Raw genomic sequence first — 27,730 nt, forward strand, 5'->3', positions numbered from 1 at the left:
TTTATATAGTTTCAGGTTTTATTTTCATAATTATCTTCCTATAGAAGCAATAATCTGTATTTCCATAACAACACATTTAATATTCTACTCATCAGAGTTGGAAAAAATAGGAATAAAGCAGATTCCATACAGAAATACCATACTCTGCATATGTACAAATAAATTCAATATATTAAATCTATTTTGTAGCTGGACTTCACTTACAATGTAACAGAACATTGAATATTAGATTCTGAGCATATTCATGCAAACTTCCACTTTGTTGAAAGTGATGACAGTGGAGTTCTGGAAGACAATTTTCCTTGTAAACACCAAGTTTTGCACTTCGGACTATGCTCTCAAGATAGAAACTTACGTGAGTGGAAAAAGAAAATGTATAAATGTGAAACAAATATTCCTTACTACATAGAATAACCCTGACAACAAACAATATCCCCAAGTCCTGGTTATTCAATCCTCACCGTGGGCAGGAAGGGTGAAGGAGGCTGCACTTGGACACAGCCTTTTGTGTGGTTTAAAGCATAGCTGCACTGCTGCTACAGAATGCACTTCATCATCACCTTTTTTAAAAAAAGTTTTCAGTACATAAGAAGAGTAAAATTAAAAAATTTTTTCCCCAAGACTTTAATGGGTAATATGATCTATCTATACATAAATAGTCTACAGTATCTTTAAAGTATTGCCAAATCTGTTTAAACAGATTACTAATTAGCTCAAATGAGCGTTAATGTAAGACTCCAGAAGTTTCTGATTGGATCTAAAGGATACAAGCTGCAATGATGGGATCTTTGAAACACTGCAATGTCCTTAAATGCAAATGTCTACATATAACTTGTTCATAGTTAATCCCAATATCATTAATAAAAATGAGATGCTACCTGAAGAACTATGCCAATAAATTAAGGAAGAAAAACATTAAATTTATTAGCATTTTGTATCAGACTTACAATAAAGACTGTATACCAACATCCATGCACCCGAGACCACCTCCCAAAGGAGGATGTTATTCTACACAGAAGAACTGCGACTAAAATCACTTCTGATACTCCACCTTAGTGTTTTCAGAAAGTCTAGCAAAATTAAGCAACCTATACTCAAATAAGGTATGACTCTAAAAGAGACAGAGACAGGACATGAATAAGCAGGAAATTACTTTGGCAGCGTGTACCTGCAGAACGCACACTGCTGGTGTTTGTAGCCTCTTTCCAATTAACAGATTATGAGATGGGTCTAAGCCACACAACAGGGTGAAAAAGGAATGTTTCGAAAACAGCATTTTAGGAAATAACTATAAAGGATCAATATATTGGCAGTGCGGTGTTTTAAATATTGTCTTTCTAAAACAATTCTTCCCTTTCAGCTAAGTTTTCATAGTATATAGCATTTTCCATGTCAAGTTATGACGGAGTTACAATCAAAATAAAATAAACAATCAAAATAAACTGTTTTGGAGGGAAGAAATATATCTGTATTAGACTGATGGAAACATTACCTCATTCTTACAATGTTAGAAAGATATTCATAGGCTGGGTGAGGTGGCTTATGTCTACAATCCCAGCACTTTGGGAGGCCAAGGCAGGCAGATGGCTTGAGCTTAGGAGTTTGAGAACAGCCTGTGCAACATGGAGCAACTCCATCTCAACAAAAAAAATTTAAAAAAAATTACAAATTAAAAATAAAAACATTAGCCTGGGAGCCATGATCGTGCCACTGCACTCCAGCCTGGGCAAAAGAGTGAGACCCTTAAAAAAAAAAGAAAGAAACAAACAAACAAACAAAAAGGTATTCATTACCCATTAGCTCCTATTTGGTCAAGAACCAAGTAGATTTGAAGACAGTCACTGTATGTATTTTTTAGATAGAAGAAATACCCACACTTCAGAGAGGACTGAAGATATTTATAGATCACTTCAATATGCTACCTTCAAAATTTTTCAAACTCATAATATATAAGAGCTTCAATGCATCTTTTATTGGGCTAAATAATATTGTAAGGCTCAAAATAACTTCCTGTCCCCATCTCATCTCTGAAAAGACTTAATAATTTAAATGTATCTAACATCATGGGGGATAAATTTACTTTTCAAAACAAAAAAATTTTTAAATAATTTATCAGTAAACATCACCTTTAGCAGCAATTATTAAATGAAACGTAAAAAACAATTCACTAACGGTAACTTACAAGTGTCCAAGAGAGAATACCTATGCTTATTACCCCTTTTGTTTAGAACATAATTTATGTATAATTTGGCTTGCAAATTTTTTAATCAACTGTATTAAAACATGACAGTAGATTTTCTGTTAATTCCTGCTGGTGTCTTAGAAAAGCTCTTATGGAAAGAAAAAGATATGCTTCACAGGTAATGGATACAATGAGTGATTTGGGAAGATGGTAACTAAAAACTAGTCTTTATTAGGATCCAAAATCATGACTGTAATGAAGTACGGATATCCCTAATCTATTCCCAAGTCCTTGAAATGGCATGTCAGGATTTTACCTTTGTTTCCCTTTTCTTTTCAGCAAGCAAAATACTAGCATAGTCCTCCTGAGTATTCATCTTCCTCTTCATCAGCAGCCGTGGCAGTGACACCATCAGGCTTGGCCTGTGGTGTTGCAGGTGATTTCTTCTTGATTCCCCCTCCTGGAACCACCAAACTCAGGCCCAGCTTAGCATACTGTCAACAACAGAACATGTTCTTAAAAGCTGGATAACTAGAATCCTAACATGTTTTACTCAGCTCTAAAAAGACACAGCCTGGCTCCCCACTCTCATGAACACCAATTCTACCATTCAGATGGAAAAACAAAGCCCAACAATGCTGCTCCCCAGATGCCTCATGACCATGGTGGGACAGGTACACAACTAGTAAAAGTTTCAATTATAAATTTTTTTTAATTAAAAATTTAAAAATATATATATTTTCAAAACCTATGTAAGACGTTACTTAGAAAAAAATTTATCTACATATATCATTATAATAAACAACTGAAGGCCTTAAGTTGATCTGATACTATGATGATACTCTAAAGGCCTAAGGCCAAACAGGTACTTACAAATCTACTGAAAAAGACAAATGAGAAAAAATAAAAACTTATAGTCATGGTTCACTTTATGTGCAAGACATCATGTGAGGATATTTCTCACACACTGACTAATGTATTCTTCACAACAGTCCAGCAAGACAGGTACTAGTGGCTTCATTTTTACAAATGAATTAACTGAGGCTTAGAGATAATTAATGACCTGCAACACATAGCTAGTCCTCACAGATTTTCATAGGTCTACTGAATTACAAAGGCCACTACAGAATGGGCCTCTTTCAGAGAGTCCGTCTAAAAGAAATGAATAAAAGCAACCTACAGAGGACAACAGATAGAGGAAAAGTTGAGAAATAAGCCTCAATTTTAAAATATATATATGGTCAACAGAGTTAGATGGGTGAGTAAATGGCTATAAACCACACAACTAACATCTATTTTATCTAAATCTATGGTGAAATTCAATGCAAGTGGTCAGTTTCCTTATGAGTAGTAGTTTGAGAAGAAAAAAAGAGGTAGGAAAAAATCTCTTAAGTACATGGGTAAAAAATAATCTCACTAGAAACCTCTTTCTTTCAAGAGAAAAGATGAAAGCTATGCAAATGGGTCCACTTACATCATTGTCCATGTACTTGAAAAGCGGTGAGTTGCAGACATCTGACACCTGATCTTGGTCTTGCTGGTCATAACCTTCAAGAAGCTGTTCCAGGGCAGCACAGTCTTCACTGCCATTGAACCCAGGGATGCTGCAGTAAGCACAAATCACACGTCTTCACCTTCTCCTTAAAAGAACACATCTCAGGCAGGGATGATTCTGCCCCTGGCATGTGACACTGTCTGGAGACATTTTGGTACTTAAAAGTGTGGGAATGCTAGTGGCATCTAGAGGGCAGAGACCGGGGATCCCGCTAACCAGCCTACAGTGCACAGGACAGGCCCGACCACAAAGAATTATCCAGCCCAAATGTTAACAGTGTTGAGATTAAGACTGCTCATGTTAAACACCGAGAAAATTCCTCATTTTGATTTCTGTAACATAAATCTGATAATTTTTTCCCCCTTTTTCTTGTTCTTTTTTTCTTAGAAGGCAAATAAAATGACTAAAATGACTAAAGTCATTCACTTCTGTGGAGGTCCCCTAGAGAAAAATACAGGAAAGGAAAAAAAAAAAAAAGGTGTAAAACACCCACTGTAAAAGATGAAATGGTAGATGAGCACTCCTAAGATTTAGAAATGACAGTTTCATGGCCAGGAACATGTGTCCTAGCAGCAATCTTAGTTGTAGACACAGAGGTGTCGCCACTGCAAGTCAAGAGGGCCCAGACAACGTCTTACCTATAGCTCTCCCGGACACATCTTTCTGCAGCTACATAGTCATTTCTGTGTAGATGAACTAAGACTTGAGCAATTGTTTTCTACAACAAAAGAGAGGATCATGGTCAAATTTACATCTGTTTAATAAAGTCAATAACCTGGCAGTATTGAAAACACCTGGAGTTTAACTTTCAGAGTCTTTGTTTGTATAAACAGAGATTTATAAATGCTATAGTAACTTCCACGGGACACCCGAGGGGAAATATCCTAGAACAGTACTTTTCCAACTCTCATGTCCTGGAATTTGGCTGCTAGGGGCAAGCCTGGGATTCACCCATTTCTAACAAATTCCAGGGGGCACTCCTGCTGCTGGTCTGCGGACCGCACTTTGACACAAGCCTTAGATCACAACCACGTTTTAAAGATATCTCTTTCAAATATCTACACAGATTCAAGCTTGAAAAGTGAATAAAAAAGAAGTGGGGGGGACCCGTAACACCACAATGATACTTAGAATCCTTAAAAATAAACTAGGAAAAAGATGTATGAGTGAAAACTTCAGATAACAGAAACAATGATAGTATTGATAAGTCAACAATAAAAGTAGTAATAAGATCAAGGATATGACTGATAAATTACTGGAAAAATAGGTCTTCATGAAGTATTTTTCCATCTTTTGGTGTCTCTATTGTTTAGGTAACTTTTACTGATCTATCTTTAAGTTCACAAAGTCTTCCTTCTGTCATCTCTGAGATTAAGCTTATCCAATTATTTTACTTCAATAATGTATTTGCCAGTCCTAAAATTCCCAATTAGTTCATTTTTATAGTTTCTATAAAAATAATTTTTCCTATAAAAAAAACAGGTCCTCTTTTCTATTCATTTCAATTGTGTTTATCTTTACCTCATGGAGCAACTTATAGTTGCTTCAGTCTTTATGTGATAATGCCAACAACCCTGGTCACTGCCGGGTTGCCATCAGTTGTCTTTTCTCCTGAAAACTGGTCATATTTCCAGGTTCTTGCATGTTGAGTAATTCTGGATTGTACTGTGAATGTGATGCTGCACAGCCTCTGCTTAATTTTCAGGAGAGTACAGATGTTTTCAGCAGGTAGGTTCAGACTACATGTGGTGCCTTGTTTTTGGTGGATGAAAGTTCTACACTTAATTCAAATCCTTTGCTATGTGGCTTTGGGCCTGTTCCATGCATAAGCCCTTCAGAGGGCAGTGCAACACTTCGACAGTGATGAAATCTTAGCTCTCCAAGCTTTGCGCTGCACTGCTACTTTGAGGCCTGTCTCAGCACAGCTGAAGAGTAAACCCAAGACTTGTGTGGGCCACATCCACACTCAGGGGACTCCGTTTCCAGCTCTCTCCTTTCCGGAATTTTCTCCTTGCTCTCTAGCTCATTTTCCTAGTTCCTCTGGCAAAAGAGACTGGGGTCCTTGTGGAGTTTTATCAACCTGAGCCATCATCACAGTGTAGCTCCATGCCTGGGACAAGCTTGGAGCAAAGCCAAAGGAGAGGAAAACAATGGGACCTCTTCTCCCAGTGCTGGTTAGAAAGGCGGGGTTTCTTTTGGAGTTTTCATTGTTGCAGCCTTTGCTGCCCAGCTCCACAACTGTGGGCTTCTCTCAGGGCAGGGCAATGAATGCTGCAAGAGGAAATGGAAAAAACCCCGAGAAACTCATTCCCATGGTGGTTGTTTCTCCACGTGTTTGCTCCTCTCCTTAGTCTGTTTTTATTTACTTTTCAGAGTTCAAGGGTGGTTGCTTTTGTATTTTATCCAGTAGTTTAGCTGTAATCAGCAGAGAAACAAGCTGTAGTGGGCTTACTCTATCTTGGTCAAAAATAGAGGCCCATGAAGTATTATTTTACAAAAACATAGAAATACCCATAGAATCCTTTCTTAAGTACTTATTCATACCAGTATAAAAAATCATCTAATGTAATACCAAAAACAAACACTTTCAAAGAATACCTTATAACAAGTTGGATAATTCTCAATTTCCTTATAAATATTTTTTTCTTTCTGAATAGAGAGTGCCGCCTCATCAAACCTAAAACGAAACGCAGAAATGTAAAACAAGCAGGTCTAAATGATCTATAGCAGAGGTCCCCTGTGAAATGTACTTGACATCATAGATTGTAGAGACACCAGGAGGACAGGTATTATTAGCAGCTGCCCCAGGACCCAGGTTTCCACATGCTCTGCTCATCTGGCTTACCTTTCAAATGTCTGACTCCCCACTTTCAGGCTGCACGCTGACAGAAAAAGCAAAAGAACTCAAGGATGGGTTAAGTCAAACGGGGAGTTTTAAGCTTAGTAAGGACTGTCCAATAGCGAGTGTCACGACTTCTTCGTGATACGTACTTGAGACGATCTTCGATTAAATCACCCAAGATTTCTTTCCTCCCGACTGAAAGAACATCCAGACACCCAGGGCACTCGGTGCCTTCCCCCCACTGTGTCCCTCCATCACATACTCCGCTGCTGCCCCAGTGGCCCTAGCAAGCTCTGAGGTGCCTAAAAGGGCAGCAGAGGGGAGGCAAGTTAGAGACCTAAACAAAAGCCTTCCTGCATCTTCAGTCTTCAACATTCATCTTTTCCATTGACCCTCATACATTCTCCTTTTCTTCCATTTTGCCCAATGGCAGAATGAAGATGAAAGCAAGGAAAGGGGTCACGAAAACTTTTCCCCCAAACCCTCCAGGCCCTTACCCCTTTCTCATTCCCCCAGCCCTAATTCCATCAAACCCTAATTGAACCTCCCCTCCCTGCAAAGCAGGAGTATACTCCAAATGCCAGGACTCCCTCAGTAGTACAACTTGAGACTGAGTGAAATGTACAGTCTTTAGCCACTGCTCTCATCCCAATAACAGTCCACGGTTATGGGAGAAACTACCAGGGTCTGGGCATTGGGAATACACACAACCAACAGCCAAAAGGGGCAAGAGTCTGTACTATCGGGATTCAAAGGGAGGTAAGTGGTATTGTAAACCAAAGTAAAAATAGAAAAATGTTATGCTTGTTATGCTATATGCTCTATTTTTCTGTCTTTTTATTTTTTTTTTGAGACGGAGTCTCACTCTGTTGCCCAGGCTGGAGTGCAGTGGCGAGATCTCGGCTCACCGCAACCTCTGCCTCCCGGGTTCAAGTGATTCTCTTGCCTCAGCCTCCCGAGTAGCTGGGATTACAGGCGCCCACCACCACGCCCAGCTAATTTCTGTATTTTTAATAGAGATGGGGTTTCGCTATGTTGGCCAGGCTGGTCTCAAACTCCTGACCTCAGGTGATCCACCTGCCTCAGCCCCCCAAAGTGCTGGGATTATAGACGTGAGCCACCGCACCCAGCCTGTATGTTATCTTTTTAAAAATAGTGGCATGTATACACAGACACACACACACACCACACACACAGTGGCTTGGCTTATGCTATTATGGCTACTTACATCATGAGTTAAACTGAATCTTTATGGGATGCACGCTGGCAACTTAGTGCCTTATAAAGTGACACTCATAGGAGAAATGCATTCTGAATTTCCACAGGTCAGCTTGATAAATTTTTGGAACAAAGTCAATTTATAAGCTGGGTTTGGTAGCAGAATTCTAAGAGTGCTCCCGATTCTTGCCCCTTGTAAACATTTCCTCTATAATCCCCCTTTAAGTGTAGGTGTGACCCTCGGAATATGATGGGCCATCCTGTGATTAGGACACAAATCAGCTGACTTCGAGTGAATCACTGTCTGTGTGGGCCTGACTTAATCAGGTGGGCCCTTCCTTAAGTTAGAGGCCAGAGTACTCCTGATGTCTCTAATTAGCAGCAAACTGCCATGCTGTGAACCACCAATGGGGGCACACGGCCAGGAACTGAAGGCGAACTCAAAGCTGAGAGCAGTTCCTGGCCAACAGGCAACAAGAAAACAGGAATCTCTTCCACACAGCTGCAAGGAAATCAATTCTGCCAACAATCAATGAGCTTGGAAAAGGACCCAAGCCTCCGGTGAGATCAGCCCCCTCCGACACCTTGATTTCGGCCTGGTGAGACCCTAGCTCTGCTACCTAGCTACACTAGGACCTAGCTACACTGTATCCAGACTTCTGGCCTCGTGAAACTGTGAGCTAATCAGTGAGTACTGTTTTAAGCTGCTAAGTTTGTAGCAATCTGCTATGCAGAAATAAAAAATTAATGCAAGGCGGACTACAGCTACATGTATCTGTATCATTTATAATTGTGACCCCGAGCTTATAACAGATCCTGTTTTATAAAATAAATTACGGTCAGAATATTCTGTGCCCGTCGTGTCTAGATTATATCATTCTATTAGCAATCTCAGTATTTTAAACTTTTCATATATTTAACTATAAAGGGTGCATTCTTTACGCATAAACTGTTTATTTCCTTGACATAATGATAGCATTTCTATGTGCTAATATATAGTTACCTAACAAAAGAGCCAAGCCCTTACATGAGTTTGTAGTCGAAAAAGTTGATCGACTTTGCTAAAAGGCCATGAAATTAGCATACAAAGCCATCTATTTTTAAATGTATCCAGAAAAGTATTAGTTACTTATTATAATGAAACACAGATGCTTTCAACTTTTCCATCAGGTAATACTTAATATTCCTAACAAAATGACAAGAATCTGGTTTTGCTGAAAAAAGAATAAATTGTTTTTATCTTCCCCAAATGTAACAAAATTGAAACCCCACAGAAGTTATGTGCAAATGGCAGAAAACTGTCACAGAACCTCATTCATCCCCAAGCTTTCAACAGACACCTTCTACACCACAACTCAAACTGTTCCTCTGGCCCCAACTATTTCCTGAACTCCAAAACCTATTTTTAACTACCTACAGAAATGTTTAGTTTATGTGTCATATTCCCAGCTAAGTTTATTATCATCACCGATAAGTTTGTTTCTATATTCCTTATCTCAGTTATTAATGGCACCATGGACAGAACAGTTATGCAAGACAGAAACCCAGTGATTCTCCTTAATAGCACACATCCCACCCCTGAACATATACACACCCAACCCTCCTTGTGTTTAGGATCTAGTGACTGTCTCAGACAACTGGTGAGAAGCAGCTCTTTTCTTTGCTAAGTGAATCTTCTAGGAGGGATTTGGGTTCACTGAGACCACACACCTTGTCTCAGAGGCACAGACCTTCTCTCAGAGGCACAAGGTCATGATCAACTTGCTGGAAAGGTCTTTTTTTCTTTTCTTTTCTTTTTTTTTTTTTGTTTGAGATGGGAATCTCACTGCAACCTGCGCCTCCTGGGTTCAAGCGATTCTCCAGCCTCCCGAGTAGCTGGGATTATAGGTGTGCGTCATCACACCCGGCTACTTTTTGTATTTTTAGTAGAGAAGGAGTTTCACCATTTGGCCAAGGCTAATCTTGAACTTCTGACCTCAGGTGATCTGCCTGCCTCGGCCTCCCAAAGTGTTGTGATTACAGGCATGAGCCACTGCACCCAGCCTGGAAAGGCCTTTTCTAAAAAGGAACAAGGGCACTGGCCTTGGACTGACTTTTCCCAGATGTAATCTAAATGAAACTATGAATCACTTCTGAATTTTGACTCTCCAAAACTGAAGGAGAAGCAAGAGATTAATATATTAAATAGATTCTTTGCTACACTAACATAGAAAGTATTAAATTAGGACATCTTACGGACGCATGTTAATGTAAAAACATAAGTGCACTAACTAAATATAACAAACATAAAACTTTAGACTCCATGCCACACAGTCTATTAGTAGATGTTGCTGGTGTGAAGCATAAAATTACCACCTGTTTAGTTCTTTTAGGCAACAGATGCAATCAAATAATAATCTAAGCACACAGTTAATATTTTCAATTATCACATAAATCATCTCAATAATGTCTCCATCACTATAAACGCTGCATGTTTTTTCTTACCCTGCACTATTTAAGTTCCCAATAGAAGTACCATGACAGTAGACTTAATTTTTTCATACCAAGATACCCAGCAACACTTTTCAAAAGATCAAATTCCTTCATGTTCCTGCACAAATTTAAATTAATTTTTATATTGTTAATACACTTCAAAAATATATTTCCATAACATTTTTGTTGAGCACAGTAGAAAGTACCATTTTAAAATACATTTTTCCTAAAAAGAAAAAAAAAAACCAATAAAACAAAGTCACGAATAAAAGCCCTAGATTTATAAATGTGCCCTTTGAGCACATCTACGCAGCATTCTCACTTCTGCTGCTCACTCAACTAGCATTCTCCCCTCTGCTGAGGCTTTGAAGAATTTAACGCAGTAATTGCTTTAAAACAATGGCTTTCATCAGATGTGTCCAAACCGACTGGCAACACTGGTAATGTTTTGAGGATGATGGTGGCCCCCATCCCTAGTGGAGCTTTCTAAAGGAATATGCACAGGCAGCTGGAAAACATTCCTCATCTGACCTCCCCCGAAAAGATCCTGGCCTCTCTCCTTTCCTGCTACTCCCTCTACAACACAGCTTTAGATAATCTATACCTTGAGAAACAAAAGGAAAGAAGATGTGGAAAGCAGAAATACTTCAGGGGAGCTGATGCAGTCTGGATTTTCACACAGGGCTGTCCTTAACTTCTGCCCCTTCCTGCAACTTCACTTCCTTCACCTTCCATGGGGTCTTATAGTAAGGGGCTTAGCGCTCTAGAAAGGCACTGGGAGTCTTGTCGGGGAGCATCAGGAGGTGAGAACAGATGAGAAAGGAGGTAAACTATGCTAAAACTTGCCTCCTGGCTGCCCTGAAAAGAATGAAGGACACTGTTTCTAAGACATGGGGCCCCTGCTCACAAGTCAGAACCTTGGTATCACCTCACAGTTCAGCTATTTTGCCACAGCCATAGCGCCACCACCAAGAACAGCTCTGCTGCTGTAACAAACACTTTCAGAAACTAAAGTGAACCATTTTTAAGTTGGGATTTGTCAGAGTTAGCATTTCATTCACTGATTTCTGGGAAGCGACGAGTAAGTAATAAGATGAATAAAGATAATGACCCCGGACTGACATTTAAATTAAACTTTCCTTCATGATTAAAGTCCTAATTTAAAAACAAAATGAAATTTCTATTCCATTTAGACAAAAAAATACTACTCAGTGAAGGAAGGTCCTACAAACAAATTAATCTAAATGAGATTGTTTAATAGTTAATTCTAGATTAATTTATTCTCATATTACTCTAGACCGGTTTAAATTGTATTTCAGAATCTGCAGTCTTCATGAAGAAAAAATTTAATTCAGTCTCAGATAGGATAGATTCATCAGTCATTTCTATTTTGATTCCTTGACATATTAAATGGATCTTGGGTGTTTTCTGTTACTGGGAAGCTTTGGACAAATTTCAATTAAGATATCTGCAGACTTACAATCTCCTAGAGATGTTTATCTTAAATATTATTGAGACAGAATTTTATTAATGAAAAAAATTGTTTACTAAAAGTAAACTGAGATAAAGTAAAAAAACAAAAGGAAATCCCAATAGGATTTTAGCTTTCTGAGGTTCAACTATTTGTGCTTCAGGTCATATGTGAAACGATAACAAGGTAAATATTCTAATAATGACACTATTTGTCAAGAACCTGTCAATTTTCATGGGTGAGTGTTTATGCATCTTTGTCATTTATCCTAATATTCTTATTTTTCCTTGAGAGAGATATTATAATCCAACCAAGTAACAGATGAAGGAAACTGTTCCCTTTCATGTTGCTGAGCCAGGGTTCAACCAATAAAAGCACAGTGCATGATAAATTTGGGCATTACACTTTCAAAAAACAGCAGATCTTTTAATATCTAATTCAGTGTGCCTACTGTCTAGTAAATGTTAATATTCTATTGTGTGGCCTGGTGTGTCTACAGCTTATACCAAAAAATTAACAAGCTATCCCCCAAATTACTTTCCAGTTCCAAATGTGGATTCAAAGTATAGTTAAACACACAGCAATAGTTTTTAAAGACATACCTACGTCCTCGTACTAGTAGTCTGGAGGCTTTTCCTAGTAATTCAACTGCCTGTCGTAAGCGTTCTTCATTCTGAAGGAATCAAAGAAAAACAAGTGTTGGCTGCTTTAACGTTGAAATGTTTTTATCCCCTAATATTTATTTTGTAAAGAAGTAATGGCACTGGATCAAGGGGGGAACACGAAAGCTGCTAGTTCATTTCACTACTCTCTAACAGAAAAGAAATAGCGTGCAACTGTGAGCAGGGAAAAGTTTTAAAAGTAGCCACTGCACTTCTCTATTTTCCTATATATTATTGACCTAAACAGTCTAAGTAATTAAAGAAAAAAATAAGATTCAAACTTACTTCAAACACATTAGCTGTCTGTTGATATAACTGTACAGCCTTCTCTGGATCAACATTTTCTATAAGCCTGAATCAGACAAGAAAACGTGTCTTATATGAGAAATGGAAAACTTGTTTTTCAGGGACCTCTTTAAAACAAAAAGACAAGACTTCTATGCAGAGACTTGTCCATCTCACACTCACTTTCCAGCTCGCTCCAAAGCCATGGCTGCTGTGTCTGGGGTGCCGTTTTCTAGATACATCATGCTGGCTTTCTCAATTAGCTGAACGGCCTCTGGTAGTTTCTGCATCTCCTTTGGGCAAAGGATACAGCAGACAGGTCAGCAAATGCATCAATTAAAGAAAAACAGAGTTAACAATCTGAAATGCAATTATTTTTTATTTTAAGTTCTGGGACACGTGCAGAATGTGCAGGTTACATAGGTATACATGTCCCATGGTGGTTTGCTATACCTATCAACCCATCATCTAGGTTTTAAGCCCCGCATGCATTAGGTATTTGTCCTAGTGCTCTCCCTCCCCTTATTCCCCAGCCCCCGACAGGCCCAGGAGTGTGATGTTCCCCTCCCTGTGTCCATGTGTCCTTGTGGTTCAATTCCCATGTATGAGTGAGAACATGCGGTTGTTTGGTTTTCTGTTCCTGTGTTTGTTAGTTTGCCAAGAATGATGGCTTCCAGCTTCATCCATGTCCCTGCAAAGGACATGATCTCATTCTTTTTTACAGCTGCATAGTATTCCATGGTGTATATGTACCACATTTTCTTTATCCAGTCTATCACTGATGGGCATTTGGGTTGGTTCCATGTCTTTGCTATTGTAAATGGTGCTACAATAAACATACGTGTTTACTGTATAAACATACGTTTTTATAGAATGATTTATGTTCCTTTGGGCATATGCCCAGTAATGGGATTGCTGGGTCAAATGGTATTTCTGGTTCTAGATCCTTGAGGAATCCCCACACTGTCTTCCACAATGGTTGAACTAATTTACACTCCCACCAACAGTATAAAAACTTTCCTATTTCTCCACAGCCTGGCCAGCATCTATTGTTTCCTGACTTCTTAATCATCGCCATTCTGACTGGCGTGAGATCTCGTTGTGGTTTTGATTTGCATTTCTCTAATGATCAATGATGATGAGCTGTTTTTCATGTTTGTTGGCTGTATGTCTTCTTTTTCTACAAGGAACTTAAATTTACAAGAAAAAAACAACCCAATCAAAAAGTGGGCAAAGGATATGAAATACAATTATTTTATCCCTAATTCATGAAAGTAAATGACTCAAAAACATTGTATAGCAATAAATATATTTAAAATGAAATGCTTCACATGATTACTCTCCCAATCAAGCTTCATTAAACCCAACCAAAAAGGTACCAGGTAATTTCTACACAGAGTTCATCATCACTTCACAGACCTTTGGGAAATCTATGAAAACAGAAAAAACCAAAAACCTTGCTCTTTACCGTTTTCTAAGCACTTCTTATTCTTTAAACATTTACCAAGTCCCTACTACATACAAGACCTATGCCAAGGATCACAAACTGGCAGCCCAATGACTCTATCTCACTTCCAAGTGTGTTTTGCTTGATCCATGCAGTATTTTTAAGTTAGATACTTTCATGAAAATTGTTTTATGGCTTTCTTCAAAAAAATATCAAAAGCTATGGCATCAGCAGGCTTGCATCCCTGTATGGCAACAGGCTGGGGCTGGGCAGCACTGTCCCGCCACATGATCATGCACCTCCTGGCGCTTCTCCCCGCTCTTCACTTCCAAATGCCCTCCACGTCCCAGCTGCTCATTCATTTTAGTTATTCCTCTATACCCTGAGTTCATCTGAGTTTGCAACCCTCTTCCATGACTGATAAATTCTGTATCTTACTATTAATCTATACATCTCAGGATCATGCAGCCCTAATGTCTAATATCTCCAAATCAAACATTTTAAAAATAAACTTAAAAAAAAAAACACCGTTTAAAAGCTAGTTATAAAGTTTACATAAGCAACTTATTTAGTGTTGACTTGCTGTATCTTAAGGTAGGCTCCACACTGACATCTCATGGGTGGTTTACAAATCTGCCTATTCAGTCCCTTGCTAAGTTGACAAATTCATTAGGATACCCTTAACAAAACTGGTCTCATTTTCGCCAACCCCAAAACATAACTTTATTATTTAGCTATGGAAACTAACAATAACACAGACTGAAAGATACTGTATGAAATAAGACTGCTATCATTCACTCAAGCAGAATGAAATGCTAATGCATTTCTAAACCTCAGTGAAAAAATAAAAACAATACATTTTTGTTATAAAACCAAAAGTCAATGAAAGAATCCGAGTCTACAATATCTGCTGAAAAATATCTGAATGAATAGGGGAGGTAAACCTAACAAAATCTCTCTCAGACACATTAGTCCTGAGGGTCATTTTGGCTTTTAAAGAATACAACTGAACCTTGAACAGCAGAGATTTAAACTGTGCTGGTCCAATTATACGCAGACTGTCTTGCTCCTCTGCCACCCGAGACAGCAAAACCAACCCCTCTTCTTCCTCCTCCTCCTCTTCCTCCTCCTCAGCCCAAACGTGAAGACTATGATGAGGATGAAGAGCCCTATGATGCTCTACTTCCACTTAAAGAACACTAAATATATTTTCTCTTCCTTACGATTTTCTTAATATTTTCTTTTCTCTAGCTTTATTCTAAGAATACAGTATAAAACATATTCCATACAACATACAACATATGTACTAACTGACTGTTTATATTATTGATAAGACTTCCAGTCAGTAGTAGGGTAGTGGCTCATGCCTATAATCCCAGCACTTTGGGAGGTTGAGGCAGAAGTATCACTTGAGCCCAGGAGTTTGAGCCCAGCCTGGGAAAAACAGCGAGAACCAGTCTCTACCAAAAAAATTAAAAAATTAGCAGGGCATGGTGACATGCACCTATAGTCCCAGCTACTCAGGAGGCTGAGGTGGGAGGATCGCCTGAGCCCAGGAGGTTGAGGCTGCAGTAAGCCATGATTGTGCCACTGCAATCCAGCCTGGGCAACAGAGCAAGATCCTGTCTCAAAAAAACAAAAACAGGCTATTAGTAAAGTTTTTGGGGAGTAAAAAGTTATATGTAGATTTTCAACTGCACAAGGGGTTGGCATCCCAACCCTTGGGTAGTTCAAGGGTCAACTGTATTTCCTCCCCAAATATACCTACCCACTAATTACATATATAATGTGAATCTACAACATAAAAGCATTTGGGAGGATAAAAAAACCACAGGAACTATTCGTCATGAGTTTTACCCAGTAGATAGAGCAAAAAATACATTAGAAGGCAGTAAAAATGGCATCCGAGTCCTATTTGTTGTTTAAAAATTAGCAACTACATCTTCCTGTTTTTGCGTAAAATCAAGTGAGGCTGTGAGTAAGAGGTCCAACCACACTATTGATACTTCTCCATAAAAAATGATGAGCTGCCTACTTGAAAGTTATACCCTCCACCATAAATACGCCTATTTTCAATGGCTGTGTGCCAGTGGAGCAAACAGGATATGAAATCACAGCAGTCATCAAGTGACAGAACCAAAGGTTGATCCAACAAGTTTCTGTGGCTTCCCTCGTGCATCTGTCTACAAAATGGCACTCCCCAAGCCTTTCTGGTGAATCAGTGTGAAGGTTTGTATGACAAATTGGTAGAAATTTTAGCCCACAGAATTGTGGACCATGTAGCTCAGGGGTCCTGCGCTCCCAAGAGTGTCCAGAGGCATTTAATTTAAATATAAGACAATGCCAGAAAGCATTTTCCTTCATCTGTTTCCCTATCCAGTAAGTTAATTTTCTTTCATTCAAAGTAGTGCCTTTCCAACCCTCAAATTAAATAGATACTTGAGCAATGGAAATGATGCCTGAATAATAACTTTTGATGAAGATTCAAGTCTTAGTACAGCTGTTGCAATATAAACTGAGGCTGTGAGAGTTAGAGTGTTTGAGCATTTCTTAAACAGGCATGAAGTACACTAAGAATGTAACAGCCACCTGGGAGCTTCCTAATTCTCAGAGGAAAATGAGACACAAGAAGACCAGAGCAGATCCCCAGCTTCTTTGGCCGTAAAAGAAACTCTATGGTTTCAAAGGAACTGTGGTTAATAACCTAACTTGCAGCACCAAATACCAATTCAGTTGCATGTTTGGCCAGAAAAGCTTTATTTCAATGGATATATAATAGTTTATAATAAGGAAGCATCATAATTTATTTAAACACTTTCCTATTACTATTATTACTTTGAGACAGAGTCTCGCTCTGTTGCCCAGGCTGGAGTGCAGTGGCATGATCTCGGCTCACTGCAAACTCTGCCTCCCGGGTTCAAGCAATTCTCCTGCCTCAGCCTCCCAAGTAGCTGGGATTACAGGCGCCCGCCACCATGCCCAGCTAATTTTTGTATTTTTAGAAGAGACAGGGTTTCACCATGTTGGCCAGGCTGGTCTCGAACTCCTGATCTCAGGTAATCCACCCGCGTTGGCCTCCCAAAGTGCTGGGATTACAGGCGTGAGCCACTACATCCAACCTCACTTTCCTATTATTCAAAATTTAGATAATTGCCATTTCTTCAAAAAACAATCTGATGCATAAATCTTTGATCTCTCTCTCTCGATGATAGATTCACAGAATTGAAATTCCTGGGTCAAAGACTATAAAATCTTTTAAACTGAGTATGTTAACAGCTATTACTAACATTCTTTAACTTTTCGGTATTTTTTATTGTCTACAATGAGCATGTGTTCACTAAAAAAATGAGTAAGTTCACATTATAAAAGTCATAGAAATTAAAAACAAAAGCTTTACTAAGGTAAAAGTTCTTAAAAACAAAGCTTTATAATAAATACTTGAAAGTAGCTTTTACCATTTTAGGAAAAAACATTTTAAAAAAAGAAAGACAAATAACTTCATTTCAACTGCCAGCTGGCATACTTTGAAAGTCAGCATCATAAAGTAGTATGTTCTGTCTCACCACAGCAGGACATTAATTCCTGGCCTGCTTTTGAGGAGCAGAAGTACAAACAGTGGCACAGGTACATTAGTTGGAATATTCCATGCAGAATGAATTAAAGTAGCAAAAGCTTAAATCTGTGGTTGTTTCTGCTGCCAACTGTTATTCACATAAGTAAAAATCTCTTCTATAACCCATGTATGATAATTTTTTAATATTTATAAAATTTTACTACATTTAGATGTCCTTCTCAAAAGTAGAGAAACTTCCCATAGAGCTCTTTTTATAGCAATACACATCTATCCTGGTTATAGAGCTTAGAACATTAGTGTTCCCAGTTCACTCCAATACATTTTCTCTTAAATTTCACTTTTAACATTCCTTAAGACGTACAGAATGTATTCTACGGGTCCAATTAACGTTACCGTGGACAGAAAATCTTAACTTAGCACCTCTTGCCTTACAGTAAGGAAGCTTTTCAACTTCAACATAAATTCTTGTTTAACACCTTGTAGTTAATTCATTTTACCTACACAACAATTGTGACATAACATTACTGACCTTCAACATCATTCCAGCTTGCTCATAAGCTCTGCAAAGAGAATATAATTTCTCTGATGAGATCTTAACGAAATAAGGGGTAGAAGAAACTTTCTGGTGAGGAACTACTGGTAAGGAAAGTGACTTCAATTACAATGGGCTCATACACAACGTATCACTTCAGGCTTACATTACCACACAATATAATTTTTTATTCTTTTTTTGTGGGGAATAATGGCTTAGAACATCAGACATTTGAGTTAAAGAGATTTTATTTTGCAGACGCAAAATTAAGTAAGGCTCAGTAAGGTTAAATTAATTTCCATCTGACAAACCTAAACCTAAGTTTTTTTGTTTGTTTGTTTGTTTTTGGGATGGAGTCTTGCCGTGTCGCCCAGGCTGGAGAGCAGAGGCACGATCTCAGCTCACTGCAACCTCCATCTCCCAGGTTCAAGCAAGTCTCCTGCCTCAGCCTCCCCAACAGCTGAGATTACAGGCACGTGCCACCACATCCAGTTAATTTTTGTATTTTTAGTAGAGACGAGGTTTTTCACCAAGTTGGCCAGGCTGGTCTTGAACTCCTGACCTCAAGTGATCCGCCTGCCTCGGCCAACAAATAACTACTCTCCACAAGGCAAGAGAAAGCTTCCTGCTTCATTTCCACAGGCACCATTAACTATCAAACAGAGGAAAAAAGAGATCCTAACTTATTTTCCCATAGGCTACTGAACAAAATGCTCCTAATAAAATATTATGGCAAATTTAATTTAAACTCTTTACATCTTACAGTTAGGAGTAAGTCTTGGTTTTTAAGGTTTAGGTAAAAACTGAAGCAAAGAGAAATGATTATTATTTAAATCAATACAAAATTTATAATTTGGGAAAAAATTACCAACCTACAGAAAAACAGCAACATTTAAAACATAATTTGCAAATACATGAAAACATGAAGAATACTTACTTGGCAGCATGAAAAAGACTGAATGGAAGTAACGAAGTCAAAGTTAAGGAAAAAAGAAAAAAATCAATAGTTTCTGTAGATCAACTATTTAAAGACAGTTAACTAAATCACTGACCCAGTTGGTTCCAAAAGAGAAATCCTACAAACAGGTAAAAAAGAAGTAATTCAATACCTGTCGATATAGTTTAAAACTACATAATTCCCAAAACCACTAACAAAACACTGCACGGATTTTAAACTATTTCTATTACGCAATAATCTGAAGTTTTACTGAAGTACAAAGTTATTATGACTACAGTTTGCAAATAAGAGAAACATTTTTTATTGATAAGTTTGCAAACACCTCAAGAAAATGTACTGTTTTAAACTAATAATTTTTATTTCAAATACCTAAGGAAAACTGTATTTAAAAAAATTGATACAGTAGTTCACGCGTTTTCAATACCTGTGCTACTTCTTCATTCTTCAGCACATGTCTACAGATTTACTTTACTTCATCCCAAGTAAAACCATCATCAAGTAAAATCACAAACAATAGAAAGTAAGTATTGTAGCTCTGCGAACCAGTGTGGACCTTATAATCAAACTTCATTATAAACGCTCCTTCACAGTTTAAAAATACAGAATTTTTCTAATCATTTTCTAATTTAAAAACATTTTACTTCACAGGTAGTAAATTTACAGCAAGAGAAAACAGCTTGTCAAAATCATCTAATTGTTTAATTTCTTTTTAAAAGTTGAAAAAGATACGCCCTATTATTTTCATGGGCAACAGCTTCCCTCAGGCAGGCATCTTTTGCTTGCTCAAACTGTTTGGCATTTTTAAAAGCAACAGCTGAAATAGAAAAAAAAATTGACTCTCTATTTCCATCATTAAAAACCTCAAATGAATCATTATTGAAATCTGCATTTTATATGAAGTATTACAAACATACTTACTTCAAATACTTAGGAAGTATCCTAAAACTATAAAATATTACTTTTTTCTAAAGCAATTTCCTTACAACTTTTCCGATTATTGGTAACTTACGAGTATTTTTAAAACTTTTTCTTTTTTAATTGTTGACTACTGGCAACAAATCAGTGTTTCTTCCACTCAAAATCAAGAAGTCTTTCTAACACCAACACTCCCCAATACTCCCCAGTAACCGGCAGATTCTTCAGTCACAAAAGACAGCACCTTACTTCACCAGTTTTACCTTTAAACGGTATTTTGGGTATAGGTCACTCGATTAGGTAGAAACTGAAGGCCAATAAGCACATTTAACAGTTTTTTATAATAAACCTTCCTTTTGGCACAATCTTTAAATGTCTAACAATGCATTTTTTTAAAAAAACAATCTTTTATACTGTTTACTATCTATGAAAAAGATGTCTCACTGTTCAAACAGCTAAAGTATACTGCAAGCTGTTTTAAAAGTGTAATCATCAAAACAAAACAGGAGTGCTTATAACATATGATCTTACAAATTTTGGAAAACTTATCAAGGGTTGCTTACAAAGAAGCAAAAAGCATAATGCTTTAAGAAAAGTGCTATTTGTTAAAAACACTCTTAAAATTCTCTTTAATAAAATGTGAAAACCAAATACTGAAGCTATTCCCCTCCCTGCTTTTCCATATGTTGCTTTTTAAAAAATTTATTCTGATTAAATAGATTTTCCATAAGCCCTTAAAGAAAATAAACAAAGGATGCTTCAGCGGGAAAATTTCATCTAAAACATTTATTTTTGAATGTAATTCATGATCTCAGAGGGGCAGAAAACAAATCTGTGTTAAATTTCCCTCACAGAGGAAACTTGCAAAATGTTGTTCCCTTCTGCTACAGAAGCCTCCTTGCATGAGTAGTCCATAAAATTCATACAAAGTTTAAACTTTTAATAATTTTCAAGTATAACATAAACAATTTGCATGATGCAAAAAAACAGAATTTACTCAGATTTAAATAAAAGTACTGAAGACTCATTTGCTGTTTAACCAAAAGCACTTGCCCCAGATGATCTCTATGCTAGGCTAACAAATGTGATAAGGGCTATCGCTGAAATACAACTGAAAATGTGTTCAAGGCACTTCAAAATTTTGTTATATTTATACTCCAAATTATCACAGATATGCTTAAAGCTATCATTCTGTAATTCAGAATGCTAAATTTTTAGTAAATTCCCTTTCTGTTGCATATTTTAGATTGTTTATATCTCATATAAAGATAAATTGATTAAAATATGTATATAGCTTAACACTTCATGAACACTGAACAGATACACTCAAAGTGAGGTTCATAAAAGACATAAAATACCAAGCAAACATATGATTTGCATATCTGCTTAAGATGAGGTTAACAAAAAATTTAACAAACTCCTAATTCAATAGAAAGTATAATAGAGAAATATGGCAAAACTCATGGATATAGTATTCAAATAACTGGAGTTAAAGAACATACAAGCAACGCTAAAAACCCACTACTGTGTATCACCAACCCCGCCCCATCCCTGCTGTCATAGACAGCAGGTACCAGGAACTCTGACTCAGCTCTCAACACATCTGAAAATAATAAGTGGAAAAAAACTCAAGGGCTTGCACAGTTGTTTTGTTTGTTTTTTAACTATTAAAGCCTTGTAGAAAGCATATGAGTAAGTATTATGGTGAAATGAAGTTATCAGACTATTTTAAGATTACATACTGGAGCAACTGGACTATAGTCAAAAATACCTGCTTTTCCATATTCAGAAGCGGCACTGTCATAATCTGGCTTCCATTTTAAAAAACCAGTTTTCAGGCTAGAATGAAAAAAACACACAGTTAACAGGAGTTACCAACCACATTCATAAGTCAGATCTCTGCTTGTAATGACCTTCTAGGTCTTTAAAAAAAAAAAAGGAGAAACCATCAGGCACAAACTCTGTGTCACCTGCCTCCATCCAAACTTAGGCCTAACAAACACAACCTCACCTCTTTCACTCCCACTGTCACAGGTACGTGGTTTTCCTCCTAGAGGTTCTCAATTCATGGTCCCTGGACCAGCACCATCAGCACTGCCTGGGAACTTACTAAAATCGTAAATTGTTGACCCCATCCCAAGCCTACAGCACCTCTGAGGTTTAACGAGCCCAAAGGTGCATTAAAGCTTTAGAACCTCTGAAGCACAGTATCGACAGCAGAGGGATTCATGAAACTGACGCACAGACAAGAGGCTAGAGACATAAATGGAGGCATCATAAGCATATGTCAAGAGCACAGATGAGATCAGATCCCCTAGTGAGACTGCAGAGAGAGAACACAAAGACTAAGGAATACAATCATTCAGTGAAACAACTGAGGAAGTAGGCAAAAAAAAAAAAAAAAAAGTGAAAACTCGCCACCCATAAACAAGAAGGATAATCAGAAAGGGAAGGATATTACAAAAGCCAAGATAAACTGCTTTCCAGGATCACTACTGGCTTCTTGGATGCCAAACCAAAGGACAATCAATTTTGAATCCTTATCTTACTTGCCTTTTCCTCAATATTTTTTTTCTTATTTTAAAATAATTTCAGACTTAGTTTAAACTAATTCAGTAACTGTCAAATTTGGGTGTGCATAAAAATTGCCCATACCATCTTAAATTCTAAATTTCATTCAATTAGTGAAGGCCTGCTTGCATAGAACACTGCTTGCTTCAAATGACTCAGGGGAGTATCTTAACTGAAAGATGAGGAATCTGTATGAGCCCTCAGAAGTACAGCCTTCATTATGTGACAGCCATGGGAACTGCCACAAAGTCATAGCTTCTTTTTTTTTTTCTTGAGATAGGGTCTCGCTCTGCCACCCAGGCTGGAGTGCAGTGGCATTATCTCGGCTCACTGCAACTTCCGCCTCCCAGGTTCAAGTGACTCTCGTGCCTCAGCCTCCTCAGTAGCCGGGATTACAGGCTTGTGCCACCACACTCAGCTAATTTTTGTATTTTTAGTAGAGAAGAGGTTTCGCCATGTTGGCCAGGTGGTCTCGAACTCCTGGCCTCAAGTGATCCGCCCACCTTGGCCTCCCAAAGAGCTAGAATTACCGGCATGAGCCACTGTACCCAGCCAGCTACAGTTACATTTTTTGCCAATTAAATTTATTCAACATATTTAGCATCTAAAATTTGTTTGTGTATATAGTGTTACAAGATTCAAATTAAAATAAGCAATTTTTCAAGCTTACCAAGAATTTCACTGTTCAGAAAAATAATATCCTTAAATTGTGGTGTGTCTACTCAAATCTACAAAATTGAGGAAATATGCAATATGCAAAATGCTAACCCTCTGTTCCTATCCCATAATAAACATTACATTCTGTATATTAACATAATTTTTTAAATCCCACTAAAAACAAGATACAATCATTCGGTCACCTAATGTGCTATACACGGAAAGACCTAGAGAGTTTAAAACTGGGCAAACCATCCCAAGTCACATGAACACCACTAATAAGGAAGAAAGATATACAGCTAATTTAGGCTTAGCAGCCATACCTGTTAGTCCTTTTGACCTTTTTCTCCAAAGAATCAATAAGGAAACTGACCAATTTCCACAGAAAAAAAGAAAACAGCAAAATTACCATCTGTGTGGGGATCAATTTACAAAATTACTCAGCAATATTGAACTACATCATCATTAGAAAATGGAGAAAAATCAAATATCTCCTAAGCTCCTGGCCCATTTTTCCTACCACCCACTGAGTAACTCTGTCTAGCAGCATTTCAAACTAACACTTCAAGCCTGAACTCCACACCTCCCCGCCCCACCTCCCTGCCCCAGACCTACCCACCAATCACATCCATTAATCTATATCCCCTATCTTGGCTGAAGGCCTCTCCCACTCGTCTCCCAAGTTAGAAACCGAGGAGTTAACTCTTCATCTCTACATGTAGGCACCTCATTAAAGCATGTCAACCTTACTGACAAACATCACCCAGTCCTACCCCTGTACTGTTATTTGAATTCAGGCCATCACCACCTCTCCCCTGAAGTCGACAACCCACTAACATGTCTGGCAGTACCTTCATGGGAGAGTCACCTTTCCTCCTCTTCCATTCCCCGCATCCTGAGCATATTACCTTTTCCTTGCTTCCTATCTCTACCATACCACACTGAATACTTCTATTCTAGCACTGAACATCCTATTTTTAGTCCTCTGTTAACTTGTCTGCCCACCTGTGAATTCTAAGCTCTTGAAGAAGGGACCACTTTTGGTTACTCCAGTATCCTCTGTGGCTGGTACAGGTACACAGAGACAACTTTGTAAATGTTCGTTTACTGACTATGTCAAAGTCCATTCTCCACACTGCTGCCACATTTCTTTTTCTTTTCCTTTTTATTGATTTATTTTTTTTGATACAGAGTCTTGCTCTGTCTCCCAGGCTGGAATGCAGTGGCGCGATCTCCGCTCACTGCAACCTCCGCCTCTAGGGCTCAAGGGATTCTCCTGCCTCAGCTTCCTGAGCAATTGGGATTACAGGTGCGCGCCACCACACCCGGCTAATTTTTGTATTTTTAGTAGAGACAGGGTTTCACCATGTTGGCCAGGCTGGTCTCGAACTCCTGACCTCAAGTGATCCACCCGCCTCAGCCTCCCAAAGTGCTGGGATTACAGGCATGGGCCACTGGGCCCAGCCTGCTGCCACATTTCTTTCACCAAAAGCAAATCTAACCGAGTCCACTGGTTGGATGCCTACAATAGCCATGTGAGAAGCTGTCCCTTCACAGTCTGGCCCCAACTCTTTTTCACTCCAGCTCGTCCCCTGGCACTGTGACTACACTACATTCACTGTTCCCAGAGCACATTTTCAGGCCCGCGTATAATACATACTACAGGTTGTGCACAGAATCTCTTTCACAAGATTTTCCCTCTGTCTAAAACATTCCGTATTTTTCAAGCCCTGCTCACAAATCATCTCCTCCTCAAATTTTCTCAGGCAGAATAAACTTCTCCCTCTGGGTTACCTATGCACAGTTAATACAGCTTTTTTGTGGTCCCTATTCCACACACTATTCTTATTACAAATTTTGCGTTTGCTCCCACTAGAAAGCAGAATGTTGTGGGAACCTCCTGCACCAAGGAGAGCCCCAGCACCTTACACACTGACTGCCTCGAGTCATGTGATAGAGCTTGAGTTTTTCCACTGTTTGAAAACTGGCTCTGCGATCTTTCACCTGCGCAGTCGGGGGCAAGTCGTTATGAGGCTTCCCTGAGTCTCATTTCCTCTTACGAAAAATTAGAATCTCTATTTGGAAATTTATTGTGAAGATCTCAGCTTATGAAATTATGTATGTGAAGCACCCACCACAGAGCACAATGCTGACTTTTTCTTTTCTTTTCTTTTTTGAGACGGAGTCTCGCTCTGTCGCCCAGGCTGGAGTGCAGTGGCGCGATCTCGGCTCACTGCAAGCTCTGCCTTCCCGGTTCAGGCCATTCTCCTGCCTCAGGCTCCCGAGTAGCTGGGACTACAGGCGCCCGCCACCACGCCCGGCTAATTTTTTGTATTTTTAGTAGAGACGGTTTTCACCGTGTTAGCCAGGATGGTCTGGATCTTCTGACCTTGTGATCCGCCCGCCTCGGCCTCCCAAAGTGCTGGGATTGCAGACGTGAGCCACCGCGCCCGGCCCACAATGCTGACTTTCTATTAACTGTAACTGCCAGATAAAAATGCACTGGAGTAATGAAACGGGGGGAAGAGGCTGCCAAAAGGATGAATTAAGAAGAATCAGTTCAGTCCCACAAACATTTGCTGGGTGCCTACTACGTACTGTACCAGAGGTGGCAGGACATACACATCAAAGGACGAACGAAGCACAGTCCCTGCCCACAGGGACAGTAAAATGCCAGATGACAAAGGTTCACCGAGGAGTTTTTGGGGTAAACCTATGGTCCCCTCCACACAGGGGGCTCTTCTAGGGCGGTGGTTCTCAACAGAGCGATGTTGTTCCCCAGAGGACATTTTGGGTTGCCACAAATGGGGAAGAGATGCGACCGGCACCCAGCAGGTAGAGGCCAAGGATGCTGCTAACGAGCCTCCGATGCACAGACAGCCCCCACCACAATCTTCAGGAGCGGAGCGCCCAAGTAGAGAAGCCCTCGCCCCGCAGCACTGCGCCGGGTCCCCGCCCACACCGGCTCTGGGGAGCGGACTTCCGGCGGGGTGGACCCACGGCGCTGCCCGAGGCGCAGCAGAGCTGACCCCGACCCCGGGAGCGCGACCCCGGGAGTGTGACCCAGAGGACACCGAGCCCCGGCAGCCCCGCGGGCACCAGCGCGCCGAGCCCCCTCAGCCCTGAGCCCTCCCTCCCGCCCCCCCGGGTGCTAAGGCCGCGCCAGTGAGAGACGGACCCGGCGTCCACACACAGGCCCCCGGAAGGTTCTCACTCACTATTTCTCTGCTTTGGCGAGGTGTTCCAGCCCCTCGTTTATCTTCTGAGCCGCCATCTCCACAGTCAGGTCCCTGACGTGGAGAGAGGGTGACCCTGCCTCTTCCTCCGGCGCCAAGAATCCGCCCAAATAGGCGTGGGAACGCCGAGGAGGAAGCTGGTGCAGCGCGACAGTCGAGCGGCTACGGAGGGCCGGAGGGCCCAAGCCGCTGCGACGAAGCGGGGCTGGGAGCCTGCCGGTGCGCCCCGCAAAGAGACATCGCGCAGGCGCAGCGCGTCAAGGCTGGCCCCACCTAGGGCATCTAGCGCAGGCGCGGTGAGATACTGATGGGGCGTATTCTTTCATTCAATATTTGCAAAGCACCTAATATGTGTCAGGCACTATTTTAGATGCGGGAAGATCAGCAGACAAAAACTGCCGCACTCTTGAAGTCTTGCTTTTTCATTGATGTGAAACTGCTGTGGATCCTGTTTGTAGGGTTAATTGGCTTTATAATTTATTACATCTGAAGTTTCTCTGTATGACAGATAGAATAGTATTCTTCTATCCATTCTGCCTTTTGGGTATTAATCGTATGTCAGTCAAGAAACGAAACAGACTTGTAAACCCTGATTACTGTCAAATAATCCGCGCCCAACGCAAATAATCGCTTTAATATTTCAAGCCGTGATAAGTGCTCTAAATGGGAAGTTGAGGGATCTAAAGTCGCGTACAGTGGTCTGGTAAAAATAGTAACCAGTAATACAGCTGGCTTCATTCATAATTCATGGTGATTTCAATATCCACATGGATGATTCCTGCAATGACTATACAGCCTCTCAGCTTCCAACCTCCTGTGATCTTTCCCACACCAGCGCAGCCACACATTCCTGGGATCACACCCTTGACCTTACTCATAACTGTGTACCCTCCGTAGTGTCAGTTTCAAACAGCTCACTTTACTTCCCCTTTCCATTCCAGCTCATACCTCCTAGTGCTAGTAATTACTCAACCTTCACCAGATTCCTCACCTTTCCCTATCCCTCTGCTCTTACACGTCCCTCTTTTCCCAGCATAAATTCATATCCCATCATTTTAGTGCGTATACTCTCAACGGCCTTGGCTCCCTCTCCCTCCTTTCTCCAAGCCAGGAAAAACCCCAGCTCTCCACCTACTCTGGAACTGCTCTTGAG

At 39.6% G+C, this 27,730-nt stretch overlaps 1 protein-coding gene across 1 annotated transcript; it reads right to left on the reverse strand.

Moving 5' to 3' along the window:
• NAPG (NSF attachment protein gamma) lies at positions 1 to 26,842 on the reverse strand. Its single transcript, XM_003809334.5, has 12 exons — positions 26,560 to 26,842; positions 21,885 to 21,952; positions 19,928 to 20,012; positions 19,178 to 19,195; positions 18,238 to 18,268; positions 12,871 to 12,980; positions 12,688 to 12,754; positions 12,343 to 12,413; positions 6,336 to 6,414; positions 4,376 to 4,455; positions 3,657 to 3,786; positions 1 to 2,676 (listed from the first exon to the last, which is right to left on the reverse strand). Exons 1-12 carry the CDS (start codon positions 26,613 to 26,615, stop codon positions 2,533 to 2,535), a joined length of 939 nt encoding a protein of 312 aa, XP_003809382.1. The 5' UTR covers positions 26,616 to 26,842; the 3' UTR covers positions 1 to 2,532.
• Between the last annotated feature and the right edge of the window lie 888 nt (positions 26,843 to 27,730).

The sequence above is a fragment of the Pan paniscus genome, chromosome 17 (genome assembly GCF_029289425.2).
Source record: "Pan paniscus chromosome 17, NHGRI_mPanPan1-v2.0_pri, whole genome shotgun sequence".
Taxonomy (NCBI): Eukaryota; Metazoa; Chordata; class Mammalia; order Primates; family Hominidae; genus Pan; species Pan paniscus.

Excerpts from the sequence above, each read along its gene's own strand:
- NAPG (XM_003809334.5), bottom strand. The coding sequence starts at position 26,615 with ATGGCGGCTCAGAAGATAAACGAGGGGCTGGAACACCTCGCCAAAGCA. Across the intron at positions 21,953-26,559 it reads CTCGCCAAAGCAGAGAAATA|CCTGAAAACTGGTTTTTTAA; the intron begins GTGAGTGAGAAC and ends TTTTCATTCTAG. Across the intron at positions 20,013-21,884 it reads TTCTGAATATGGAAAAGCAG|CTGTTGCTTTTAAAAATGCC; the intron begins GTATTTTTGACT and ends TTTCTATTTCAG.